General features: G+C 44.8%; 1 protein-coding gene across 1 annotated transcript in view; it reads left to right on the top strand.

Moving 5' to 3' along the window:
- The window catches only part of LOC142466876 (pepsin A-like), a 138,496-nt gene that overhangs the window by 68,038 nt on the left and 55,816 nt on the right, over positions 1–14,642 (top strand). Inside the window, exon 5 of the mRNA XM_075572477.1 lies at positions 6,652–6,762. Within this exon, the coding sequence (XP_075428592.1) occupies positions 6,652–6,762 (111 nt within the window). The remainder of the gene's footprint in view (positions 1–6,651; positions 6,763–14,642) is intronic.

Genomic DNA, 14,642 nt, shown 5'->3' with positions numbered 1-14,642 from the left:
ACATTTGTCACAGGTGCTATATTTCACACCCAATGCCCCAGACCTGGGTCCTAGCTGTCTCTGCCACCAATATACCCTTGGCCTGCTAATTAGGTATTAACATACTGTACACTAAGCCCCCTTTGTACTTTTCACACCCAACTTCAATCAAGCCTGTTGAAGCCCAGATATTTCTGAAAAGACACCACACATTTTTATTTTCCTAACCTGTAGCTCATTCACCCCTTAAGCCTCCTGCATCAATCCCAGTGTATGTGTTGGTGCAACACTGGAACAGAAACAATACATTTTTACAGGGGAATATACATTAGGATGCTGAAGCAAGGTAAAAACACATTGCTGGACCACAGTCCAGTTAATCCCTTGCTTCCCAGGTGAGAGTAGGGAGGGGGCCAAATGGGGTGTAACCCCTTTAATCCCGGGCCAACCCCCCTCTACCATGACAGCAGAAAAGTAGAGAGAGACACAGACTGAGCTAGAGTGACAGAGCTAGAGAGACACAGGCAGAGAGAGACATGAGCAGAGTGAGAAACAGGCAGAGAGGTGGGAGAGACACAGGCAGAGTGAGAAACAGGCAGAGAGGTGGAGAGAGACCCGGGCAGAGTGAGACGCGGGAAGAGAGGTGGAGAGAGACATGGGCAGAGTGAGACACGGGCATAGAGGTGGAGAGAGACCCGGGCAGAGTGAGACATGGGCAGAAAGGTGGAGAGAGACACGGGCAGAGTCAGACACGGGCTGAGAGGTGGAGAGAGACACAGGCAGAGAGAGACATGTGTGGAGAGGTGGAGAGAGACACAGGCAGAGTGAGACACGGGCAGAGAGGTGGAGAGAGACACGGGCAGAGAGAGATGCGGGCTGAGAGAGAATGACATGGGCGGAAAAGTATAGAGAGACACAGACTGAGCTAAAGCGACACAGCTTGAGAGAGATGCGAGCAGAGAGATGTGGGCAGAAAGGTAGAAAGAGACACAGGCAGAGAGAGACACGGGCAGAGTGAGACACAGGCAGAGAGGCGGAGAGAGACATGGGCAGAGAGGCGGAGAGAGACACGGGCAGAGAGCTAGAGAGAGGCACGGGCAGAGAGGTAGAGAGAGACATGGGTGGAGAGAGGGGTGTAGAGAGGTGGTAAAGGGAGACAGAGAGGGAGAGAGAGTGTGGAAAGGGATATAGGGGAGAGAGTGGTGCAGATTTGTTACAGGTTTTAAAATTTTAATTTGATAAAACTGAGAGCGCTTTATAATATAACAATATGTGCAGAAGAATGGCAAATGTAACATTCAATAGGGTTCACATGACTAAAAGGTGATTTGTCTTTTATAATCATGGACATTTTGCAGCTTTGTAACCGTATACTTCTTCTAATGCACTTGGAGAATAATTGATCACAGAAAATCCTTGATGCCAACTGTATTACCCCATCCATTTCTTCTTTAATATAAACTAAACAAACACAACAGAAACATTCAATCTGATAGCAAATAATGCGTTAATGTGACAAAAGTAAGTGTTCTCTGTTAATGTGAATAATGACTCGGGGTGCTTATTCCTCCCATTTTTAGACCCAAATGATTCTTGCAGAACTTCTGTACGACGATAGAGGACGAGGTTCGCGCCCAGCTCACTGCTCTGCCAGATGTTATCTTTTTCCCAATCTGCTACAAACAGATTGGCGTAACTGGAGGGCGAACGTCGTTATATTGATGACGTGTTTATTATTTGGGGTGGGGGTGAAAACAGTCTAATCACCTTTTTGGAGAGTATGAACATAAATGCACACAATCTCACTTTCACCAATGAGTGGAATCACTCATCAATCAATTACTTGGATCTAAACATTTACGTGGAAAACAATCTGTTGAAAACTAAAACTTATTTCAAAAATACAGATAAAAATAATTATATCAGGAGAGATAGTTGCCATCTTGGCAGATGGATGGATAATGTACCAGCTAGTCAACTTATTCGTATAAAAAGAAATTGTACAGATGAAGATCAATGCAATGAACAATCGGATAAAATACAGAATAAATTTCTTGAAAAAACTACAAACCAGAACTAATCACAAAAGCAAGGGAGAAAGTAAACAATATTGATAGAAACGAACTATTAAAAGTGAATAAAAAGAGTAAGAGAACAACTGGAAATTCTGAATTTGCTTTATTCACTGAATACAACAGAGATGCAGGGAACATTAAGAACATCATTTCTAGGCATTGGCCAATACTAAAAAATGATCCTGTCTTAGGCCCTGTCATTCCAGATAGACCCAACATAATTTTCAAAAAAACAAAAAATCTCAAGAACAAACTGGCCCCAAGTGCCCTTAGAGAAAAAGGGACTAAGAAGGGAAATTAGCTAGATATGAAGGGATTTCACGGGTGTAAAAACTGTGTAGCCTGCCGGTTCCTATCACCAGATTACAAACACTTCACCTCAACAGTTACAGGCGAAATTTTCAATATAGACACATTTATGACCTGCAGGACAGACCATGTAATATATCTCTTGGAATGTACCTGCAGGTTACAATATGTGGGAAAAACTATAAGACCTGTTCGCACTAGGATTACTGAACATCTAAGTGGTATCAAACGAAAATTAATCAATCACACGATACCAAAGCATTTCTTAGAATGCCATAATGGAGAACCGACAGGCTTACAGTTTAAAGCTATAGAAAATGTAATACCACATTGGAGGGGAGGAGACAGGGGTTCTGAGTTGTTAAAAAGAGAAGCATTCTGGATCCATCGCTTGAAAACACTCAGTCCCCTTGGTCTAAATGCGGAAATTGATCTGGCACCTTTTCTTGTGTAATCATGCCTTCTAATGATGTTTTTTCTTGCTTCATCTCTTATTACAGCTTTCAACGTTATTATACCTGCTATATGTGTATTTTTGTGACAAGTTGTTTAAAACTGTTATTAAGTATAGAATACAGCTAGTACATCTCCTTGATAGATTTAGATTAATTTATTATTTGATCTGTATAACAAGTAGTTGTTTGAAGACAGCATAAGCTGATATCATTGTGTAAAAGACTTTGGTAATGAACTACTGGTCTTATGAAAATGTATGAGTTATAACTCTCTGGGATAAAATTGCTGGCACCATGAAATTGTAAATGAAAACGAAAATGTAAATGAAACGTCATCACCCCTTATGAATTTATATAAACATATATACAAAATATATAGTCACATATTTTATATTTTATTTTCTAATAAGCATAATCTCACCCCGAAATTTGCTGCTCAAATTTATATGAATTGTTACCATTCCTCAAGTGTACCAAATAATAGCAATCTGGTACCTACTTATATGTATAAACATGTAATTAAAGTGTCACTAATAAATAAGTGTTACTAGTAAATATAATATAATGAATCCCTTGTTCTCTAAGAATTTTTCCTCCCCATAATCTGATTGTAATACTAATTGATTAGATACAAATCCTCCATTCAGAAAGTAATTTGAATGAATTCATATCCTTTAACACGTCTATTAACTTGTTTGAAAACTAATTAATGTGATCAAATTATTCCTCAACCAAAAATAGGGACTGTCCCTTTATGATCCCCCTCTAGTTAATCATTATCTCAACTCTAAATTTGATGATGTTTTATAGTGTCTCGATATATGTATAACTATGTGATGTCTCTTGGTGATTCAGTTCTAAGTCCAACCATGCCCAAATATAATGCACACAGGTGCCACAGTACTTTCTAATTGTGTAGGGTATATAAAGTAGAGCAGCTCGTTAGATTCTTCACTCCTGACGAAGCCGGAAGCAGCCACAATCAGTGAGCTGGGCGAAACGCGTAGAGTGAAGGATTTTGAACCTGTGGAGGATCCGTAGTTCTCTCCGCATCACAGAGCCGTGACGTCAGACGCCAACCAGGAAGGATAGCTCACAGTGAAGCTGCGATCCTGAACTGCAGACAGGGACATCTGGTGCATCCAGGAGAAGGCGGTGAGACCGGTGACATATCCACAACACACTATGATTGTGTAAAATGCTTGTTTTTATCTAGCACATTGTAAGTGCACATTTTATATATCTTTTTTATAAAGTATTATACCCACATGATCGCGCTATGTAGTGCTTTTCTCCCATTCCTTCACATACCGGTCCGTTCCACTGAGGGTTAAAGCCTGGAGAGGAATCCCACATCTTTACCACCAAGGGGGTTGCAGCCCAATTTGCAAAAGGCTTTTATATATTCCTCTTCTTGTAAGTAGGAACACCATTAGAGCCAAGATTCTGATCTACATCCACCTCATTGTTGATACATCTACACTTATATTTGTTCTTTGTTTTCTCTTTATTTCCTCACATATGCTCCTCCTGGATTGTTGAGAATACACATGCATGCATACATACATACATATCCAAGGGGTTGGAGTTAGTGAACGAGATAGACATACTGTCGCGGCCGAGTTTATTCTAACATTTACCCGGTCTCGGTCGCGACAGATACCGGGCACGCGCCAAGGTGTCCCGTGCGCGCGCCGGAGCCTCGGAAGATTGGTCCTCCGATCGAGGCACCCCCCTCCCCTCTCCAGGTCCACCGGGTCCCCCAGAGCCCCCCACCGCATCCCCCACATCGCGGGACACCAGGGCTCCCTTCAGGGAGCCCTGGGCACGCACGCCGTGCGTGCACGCTCCCGATGAAGCGTGACCGCGCATCGGTGACGCGCAGCACGCCGAGGGGATTCGCCATCAAAGCCGGGAAACCTCGCGGCTTGCGGCTCTAGCCGTATTAGAATAAACTTGGTCGGTACTGTATGTTGGGATCTACCTGATAGGTAGGAATGAAACCAGTTTAAAGCATGCTTCCCTATTCCATAGCATTGGAGTTTGTTAAGCAGGATAGCATGATCAACTGTGTCAAAAGCCTTGGCAAAATCTAGGAATATTGCACAGTGAGTTGTCCCCGTTCCATTCCACACTGGATCTCATTGCAAACTTTTAGCAGGGTAGTTACGGTGGAGTGTTTGGGGCGGAAGCCAGATTGGAATTGGCTAGGGATATTTGTCTTGGTACTGCTGCGACACACTTTATTCGAGCAAATACCCAGAATGTACCTGGCAGATACCTGGAATGCGCCGCTCCTCACCTCTGACAAGCCCCGTTGCGTTTGCCTTCCCAGCCTGGGTTCATGCCTGGCTGACGGGCGGCTGATCTGTTAAATGATAATGATTAGGATTTAATAGGCTGCAATGCTTCGCGTGTCTACCAGATGGCATAAATTCATGAATTGTAATGCAGTATATATATATATATATATACTGTGCAGTATTGCAGCCAGCGGGAATAAAATGCTTCAATCCCTGCCTGGAAAATAATGCAATGCACTCGGGCAGAAAACAGTCACAAACCTCAATACACCCGAGTATACCCGAATTCGTGAGACTAGCCGAGCTCGAATAAAGTGTGTCGCCAGTGTATAGTAATCGCTTAATTGGGAGTGAACACATTTTCCCATGACTTTGAATAGTATTGTTGGAAGAGAGGTTGGCCTGTAGTTCTAGTTTCTGATGCAGTGGCCATTATTCGAACACAACGCGGTGTGTAGATTGGAATACCCATGCGCGCGCAATTTTTTTTTATCGTGCCGGCTTAAACACACGGGTTGATTATCGTTTTGTCCGGATTAGAAAATGGCATTTTAGCGTTGTCTGCAATACCGTCGAGAAACTCAAGTGGGCAATCGCGAGTTGTTGTCATAAAAATCCAATAGCAATTCAATGTCACGATTACCATGTTGGCTGAAATCGGCTGAGCAGCCTGCCACACATGCGCAAGTGCTATAAGCTCTTCTAAGATGCCCTCATATCCCCTCTTAGACACCTCTTTTCTAATGTAAATAAATCTAATTTAGCTAGCCTCTCCTCATAAATCAGATTGTCAAACCCATTTATTCATTTGGTGGCTCTTCTTTGCACTCTCTCTAGTTCCATAATGTCTTTTCTATATTGTAGCAAGGTTCCACAAACTTTACTCCAAATTCAAGGTGTGGTCTTACTAGAGACTTATACCATGGTAAAATGATGTGGTCTTCCCTGCCATCCATACCCCGTTTTATGCATGTTAATATCCCGTTCTCTTTTGTATTGATAAGCCTGTTGTCTACCATCATCTCTAATTCTTCTTCATCAATTATTGATATCCCTATTAAACTAGTATATTGTCCCATTTGCATTTCCATGTCTCAGACCTCCTCTATCTCACAGCAATCTGAGATCCCTGTGTAGGGCCTTAAACTTGATAAATCAGGGACCTCTGCTCAGAGACGGCGGCAAGGTTTGGTGCTCTAGAGGAAGCTCCAGGCGCTTTGTAACCCGAAGGAGGCCCCCAAGCAGCGCTCTACCCTGAAGGAGGCCCACAAGCAGTGCTCTGCCCTACAAGAGGCCTCAAAGCACGCTCGGAGGAGACCGCAAAGCGTGCTCTACCCTGAAGGAGGCCGCAAAGCGCACTGTACCCTGGAGGAGCAAATGGCTGAAGTTTTCCCCATGAATTAATATTTTTGTTAATTTGAAGCCTTATACATGATAGGTCAGGGACCACTGCCCTAGAGTAGACCCATGATCATGCCTGCTCTAGCAGAGTTTCCCCCCATTAATGCAAATATTTATGTTACCCTTCAGTGACACGGGGAGTGCAGTGATATTTGGTGGAATTGACTCTTCTTATTACACTGGAAGCCTGCAGTGGGTGCCTGTCACAGCCCAGAAATACTGGCAGATCACAGTGGACAGGTGAGTAACGTCTCCTGAAATACAGTAATACTGCATGTACAGATAATACTGCATGTACGATAATAATGCATGTACAAATAATAATGCATGTACAGATAATACTGCATGTACCAATAATACTGCATGTACCGATAATACTGCATGTACAGATAAAACTGCATGTACCAGTGTCACGGGAGACCAGCACTTTTTTTTTAATAACTAACATTTTTATTGAGTATACAATACATAACTCACATTACATAATCATGTAAACAATATTAACCGGGAAATGAAGCATTCATAATGGGATCGCTTGGCTTTTCGGGCCCTACTCAGCAGGGTGAATCAAGGTGAAATGATACGAATATACACATTAGCTAAATAATAAGCAACATAATAATCAACATAATTATCAACACACACACACAAACAAAAAAAAAAGGGGGGGGAGAGGAATAGGTAAGGAGGGAAGAGGGGGGGGGGTGGGGAGAGGGCGCCGACCCCAACGGGACCCACAGGCCGACATAGGACGATCCCCCTCGGTCCCGCATCATCCAATACAGGTTAAATCTGAAGCACCCACGTCCCCGTATCTGCTAGCATGACCCAAATTGAGCTTCCACCCCAAGGAAGAACGCACCTATAACTATTATAGACAGATTGTGTTACTCTCAACCCCGGGGATGTCTGTCTGTGCCAACCAAGGAGTCCAGACTTTTAGGAAATTGGCGCCAGAGTCGTTAACTAAACTTGTGAACTTTTCCATCTGGCAGATAAACCACATGCGATTCCGAATCTTTGGGATACTTGGAATGTCAGGGCGTTTCCATAATGCTGCGATCTCGCACCGCGTTGCTATTGCAAAATGTGCTATTAACTTATTGTTTACTTTGGAAAGACCTGTTAATGGGTCTGGGGGTATTGTGTGGTCGAAAATTGTCTGGATCCAATTTGTAATTTGATCCCATATTGGGGAGATCCGCGGGCAGGACCACAGCATATGTAACAGGTCAGCTGATCACCCGCACTGCCTAGTGTACAGCGGGGAGGATCCTGGCACAAACCTAGATAATTTCAATGGGGTGAGGTACCACCTCATAAGGACCTTTTATGCGTTCTCCTTTAGTGTGGTGCAAATGGAGCTTTTCGCGGTGGCCAGATATATAGCGTTCCACTCCTCATCCTCCAGCAGGGTCTCTCCCAAGTCTGTTTCCCATTGGGTCCTGAATGACGGCATCTGCTGCTTTGGACCAACAGAACCAATCACCTCTCTGTACAACTGTGATGTAAGTCCCTTAGTGTTGGTCTTTGCCAGACAGAGCTTTCCAAAAGTAGGGCGAGTCTATCCTATCAAAGGCCTTTTCTGCATCCAGACTTAACAACATACTTTGCGTGTTATTTGTATTAGCCAATTCTACCAGATCAATAAATCGTCAGGTATTATCTGCTGCCTACCTTCCTTTTAATAAATCCGACCTGATCTGGGTGTATAAGTCTGGGTAGGATTAGACACAATCTATTGGTCAGCTATTTAGCGTATATTTTAATATTGGTATTAATTAAAGATATTGGTTGGCCTGTAACTTTTGCAATCCAGCGGATCCTTGCTAGGCTTGTGAATTACGGAAAACAAAATACAAACCGGCGCCAAAATTGTCCAAATACAGTCTATTTGAAGTCCAAATGGAGTGTGATGTAGAAGATTACTTCAATATTTGCACTTCCAAAATAGTAGATAGTCCACGGCCAGATATTGCATCATACACTGCCGACACGTTTAAATCGAGCAGGGCTAGTTCCGCAAGCCGGGGGATGCCCCGGCTTGCTAGCCCCACTCCCTCGGCGTGCCGTGCGTCACCGATGCGCGGTCACGCGTCATCGGGTGTCAGCGCCGCCTGCACGTGCGTCCAGGGCTCCCCGAGGGAGCCCTGGTGTCCCGCGATCGCGGGACGGCAGCAGGGGGTTCCGGGGGACCCGGCGGACCCGGCAGCGGGAGGGAGAGCGCCCCGATCGGAGGGTGCTCTTCCGCTGCTTCGGCGCGCGCCCGGCACCCTCCGGCGCGCGCCAGGTTACTGCTGCGGCAGAGAACGGGCAAATGCTCGAATAAACTCTGCCGCAGCAGTATGTGGAATATAAACAGAAAACATATCATAGTGTAAACTGCTTACTGGTAAAACATACAACAGAAACACTAATATACAACAATGAACAAATATAAGCAAGGCTGACTATAAAAAGAGCTAATTTAATATAACAATCAATATAAAATAACAAATATGAACAATTGACAGGCAACTGGTCCGGTTGGTCTGAAACCAAAATCCTACTCACAAAAATTTGGGAGTAAAATCGCAGTGAGCTGCAGTCTTTGTGGATATCAGCTTATCCTCCGGTGGCTTCTGGCAGATCCAAACACCACGTCGACACTGTCGCACTTCCTAGATCGATGCCTCATCACTAGGGCATGCCTTGGAGGAACAGCCTCTTCCTACTGCTACAGGGTACTGCTCGTTACCACGGGGCTTGCGTGAGTTCGTGATACTGCACCGACACACTTTATTCGAGCAAATACCCAGTATGTACCTGGCAGATACCTGGAATGCGCCGCTCCTCACCTCTGACAAGCCCCGTTGCATTTGCCTTCCCAGCCTGGGTTCATGCCTGGCTGACGGGCGGCTGATCTGTTAAATGATAATGATTAGGATTTAATAGGCTGCAATGCTTCGCGTGTCTACCAGATGGCATAAATTCATGAATTGTAATGCAGTATATATATATGTACTGTGCAGTATTGCAGCCAGCGGGAATAAAATGCTTCAATCCCTGCCGGAAAATACCTCAATGCACTCGGGCAGAAAACAGTCATAAACCTCAATACACCCGGGTATACCCGAATTCGTGGGACTAGCCGAGCTCGAATAAAGTGTGTCGCCAGTGTAGCTCATGCACTGAGACCCTACGCGTTTCGTGCGCATGCGAACTTCATCAGGGTTTTTTTTTTTTTTTTAAGCTTGTGAATTAGAGATATAGACGCCCACAGCATCTCCCCGGGGATGGGAGCTCCTGCTAAAATCGCATTGGAAATATGGAGCAACCTTATGGCGAGCAATTTAACAAATTTCTTATAATATAGCCCCGAAAAGCCATTCGGTCCAGGGGCCTTTGATGGCTTGAGTTCTTTGATGGCCTGTGACACCTCTTCGATAGAGAAATCAGCACCCAGGGCCTCTCTATCCTCCTCCGTCAATCTCCCCAGATTTGAGCTTGCTAAGAAATCTCTCAACGCCCCGCTCATTTTAACATTACTTGCCACCTTCTCTCCATTATAAAGAGATTCATAAAACAAACCGAATTCTTCTACTATTTTCTTAGGGTTGGCCGTGGGGGTGCCTGATTTTAAGCGTATAGCTTGGATGTTAAACTTAGATTGCCTGTTTCGTAGAGCCCGGGCCAGCATTGTATCGGCCTGTTTACTTTTTCGTAAAACTTCCTCTTTGACCAACTCAATGAATTATCCGCCCTGGAGGTCACTAACATATTCAATTCAATTTTGGTGTCTTTTAGTTCTTGTAGAGATTGAGAATCTGGGCTGCTTTTCTGTTTTGCTGAGAGGGAATGTAATTTTGTTTGGAGTGAGGCAATTTGTGAATCCCTCTCTCTTTTTTTCTTCTCGCTGTGATGCTGATTAATGTGCCCCTCAGCGTCGCTTTGTGAGCCTCCCATAGTACCAAATGGGATTCCACAGAGCCAGTGTTCGTATGGAAAAACTGGTCTATTTCGTTACCTATAGCATCACAGATCTCTGGGATTTTTAGAATTGATTCATGGAGCTTCCAGTTCGCCCCTGGCCTACTGGTTCGGATATGATTGCACCTTAGCTCTATCGGTGCATGGTCAGACCATGAAATGTCATGGATCCCAGCTCAGGAAACCATAGGGACCAGTTGACAAGAGACAAAAAAGTAATCAATTCTGCTATAAGAGTCGAGTGGATGGGAGTAGAACGTATAGTCCCTATCTACCAGGTGTAATTCCCTCCAAATATCGGTTAGTTGGTTGGCCTTGAGGCCCCGATACAAAGAGGCCACTGCTCTCTTATTGTCTGAGCCAGTCCCCCCCCCCCCCCGATCTGTCGAGGCTCGGTTGCATAACCATATTTATATCCCCTGCGAGCACGATACAGCCCCTAGTGACGGAACTCAAGATCTGGAAGAAGCTATCAAAGAAAGCCGCATCCTGCTCACAAGGGGCATAGACAGAGGCCAGCGTGATACACTGCTCCCATATCATACCCACCAGAATGAGGAATCGACCGTCCTTGTCTCGCTTAATCGACTGGACAGTGAATGGAATTTTGTTACTGAACAGAATAGCCACCCTCCGTTTTTTGACCGTTGCTGAGGATAGGTAGAACTGGGAGAAATCTTTGTCTAAAAATGTAGGCGCGCTATTCCTTCTGCGTCTGCGTGTTTTCTCTTATAATCAGAGAAAGCTAACTTTCGTTTGATTGGGCTATTAAAACACTTTACGTTATGGGAAAGTAAAGTTGACGCCATTTCTTAATGTGTGAAATGTGTAGCCTCTTAAAATATATAGACTCACCAGTTCTGTCGCACTTCGAACTTAGATGAGAGATGTCTGTGGCACTTCCACCCAACGCAGCCCCCGTGCCCCGCCAGGAACGGCATCCCCCCCCAGGAGGAGGGAGGGGAGGGAAAGGAGGGAAAAGGAAGTAAAAACATGACGTAGGGAAACACGTAAGGAACAAAACAAAATACCGCAGGTAAAACAAAAACAGGTATACGATTAAAAGAAAATAACATAATATCAAAAGCTTGTCTCGGGGTCCCCCGAGTGCGGCTCTTACGCCCAGAGAGCAGGTCACTCGGCCTAATCCTGAGAAGGGGCCAGTCTCCCCTGCTAGGGACTGATCTCCCTTGGGCTTGTACTGGGGCCTGTAACGATAGGGACCAAAACGTGAAACACATGCACGATGCCGGGGTCGAATCCCACTGGCGCATTTCCATAAAATAACTTTTGTAACAACTTCGGCAAAATTTTTGACTAACTCATTATATGTAACTGTAACATTACCTTATTCCTAAAGATATATACCACCTAGTATGCATATACTATACCAAGTATGTTAGGGGGAATATTAGTTATGCCTCATAACTTATATAACATAACACATAAAACATATATAACATAACACAACTGATATAACATAAACCATATAACATATGTAACTCTATTCTAGATAACTATCCACGATACTGTATGGTCATAGATCACACGTAGATCATAGAGCCTTATTAATTAGACCTCTAAATAATTAACAATCCACAGTTAACAACTAGTGATCAGCTATATTATTCAGTATAATTCTGCTACATTTCTATGCATTACGATTATCATTACTTTTATACAGTATAATGAACTTACAATTATCTACACTTATATATAACCTATATATGTCGCCTATGGTGAAATAAAGTATACTATTATAATCTGGAGTATATGGAATAAAACCTATACATGTATAGATCAAACTATGTGGCTTCTTGTGTACTTGTAAAATATCCTAACTGACTGCATCTGCTAAAATCAGCTGTAATAATTATATTAACTGTATTAACATTATAAACCTTATTAACTATCCAGATGTACCCCGCTAAACTTTCCTATGAACTCTGGGAAACCACAAACAGGGACAAGGAGATACCGTAGTCCTGTGGCCTTTCTACGCCCTCCCCCCGGCTCTATCCTCGGACTTATTGGACATATATGTTTTACACCGGGCTTCCCCTATCCCCATGGTTCTCCTCATACTCTGTTTCCCCCACCCAGGAAGCTCCCTATACGGTGGTTACTGGTTCCCCTCCCCCTCCCCCTGGACCCCGGATGACATATTATATGTAGTTCTGTCGTCCCCTCCTTCGCGGCAGGGCCAGAACCGCGTCAACCCCCGCGTGATGGCAACTGAGCCAGAACCCCCTGCAAGAAGATGTCCCGTCAAAATGGCGTCATCGTTTGCACCAGCGCCATCTTCACGCGAGAAGGCGACCTAGCCAGGTTCCTGTGCAAGACTGTCTCACACCAGTGACGTCACCGGCTCAGCCTTTGAAAGCCAGCGCGGCTCCTGCTCAACCCGGGGGAAGGGGGCAAGAAGTCTGCCGTCCAAAAGTCAGAGGCAGACCTGGTCAGCTCTCAAAGTCCGTCTTCCATGGCGTGGAGTCCAGGGAAAGACCAAGACGGGTCCGGATACTAACGGAAGTCGTGCGACCGCTGCTCCTTCCTCCAAGAAGGCGACATGTGGCGACTTAAGAGGGGGAGATATTAAATGGAGTCTTACACCACCACAGCAGCTCCATCTTCTGCTCGGGCGACTCCCGCTCTGCTCCAAGAGGGCACGGGTGCACCCACATCATCTGCCACTGGTCGAGGGGAACTCTGTGTGGCCCCAGCTGCTCCCAACTTGCTGAGGAAACCATCGCCGTCCTCCAAGCTGCCTCAAGGTATGTGATACCCCATTTTTCAGCACCATCAGTGCACATGGAAGAGCCAACGGTATCTGATCTTTTGATCCCTCAATTTCTTTTGATAGGGGCCAGATTTCTTCTTTTGGTGAGGGTGGCCGGGGACAGATCCTGGTGTATCTGAAATGTTTTTTGTTCAAATTGCATGGCCTTGGCTTACCTTGAAATCCTGCACACCTCCTCCTTCGTTCAATAGTGGTGAAACCTCATCACTATGTCCCTAGGGGGGTCCCCACTCTGAGGTCTCCCCCGAAGAGCCCGGTAGCATCTGTCCAGCATGAGGTCCCTCTCGGACCTGTCTGAAAAGTGGTGCTCCAGCCATTTAAATGCAAATTCCTCCGGGTCAGATAAAGACTCGGGGACTCCCCTCAATCTGATATTGCACCTCCTATCCCGATTTTCGGAGTCCTCAATCTTTTCATCCAGAGACCTGACCTGGTTGTTCAGAGTGGCCACTAACTTCTGGGTCTGTGTCAGGGCCGTAATAGTCTAATCACACTTGGATTCCAGTGAATCTGTCCACTCCCCCAATGCATCAATATCTTTCCTTATGGCCCATAATTTAGTCTTAATGAATTTTTCCATTTGTGCACAAAATTCTCTGAGGTCCTTGCGCCACACTATCTCTAAATCCCCCGGTTCAGTGTCTGGGGTATCCATGTCTGGGTTTGAATGGCGGGCTGTGCTGGGGTCTCCGGTTTATCCCCTTGTGCTGTCTCTCCTTTCCTGAAATATGTGGAGACTGGTTGTGTTTTATTGCGGAGAGTTTTGCCTGATGCCTTCGTTGGATGTTCAGGGGCAGTTTAAAGTTTATTTTGCTGTAATTTTCACGCGTTTGCCAAAATTAATTAAATAATTAGCGCCGGTGGAAGCGGAGCTCAGAGACTAAGCATCCATTCGCCCCACCGTCGCGCATGCGTCTTCCGAGACCAGTACACACATTTATACACGGATCCTTTGATTGAGCAAGGCAAAGAGATAAAATAAATTATAATTTATTTCCACAAATGACATACACACTATTGTCACGGTAGACCAGGTCTCATCAACACATTAATACCGGGATTCTGGATTGAGCACAATAAGGAAGGCAAAATAAATTGTAATTTATTTATTTTCAGACATACACACAAATCTTCACAATTACACTTGATAAACACTTACTGGGATGGGAAACAAAATCAAATGTCCACGGAACGCATGACTTGAAAACAAAGTCTCTCGGCACCCATTCACGCATGCAAGTGGGTGCGTGATTTGAGCCGTGTGACAGTCCTCGGCTAGGGGCACAAGTTGCCACCCCTGTATCTCCGCCAGAGGAAAGATGTTTGTTTAGTCCTTACAGGATTTGTTCGGGAA

The sequence above is a fragment of the Ascaphus truei genome, chromosome 1, assembly GCF_040206685.1.
Source record: "Ascaphus truei isolate aAscTru1 chromosome 1, aAscTru1.hap1, whole genome shotgun sequence".
In the NCBI taxonomy this organism is placed as follows: Eukaryota; Metazoa; Chordata; class Amphibia; order Anura; family Ascaphidae; genus Ascaphus; species Ascaphus truei.
The sequence above is the reverse complement of the archived record's forward strand: the minus strand, read 5'-3'. Positions and strand labels throughout refer to the sequence as shown.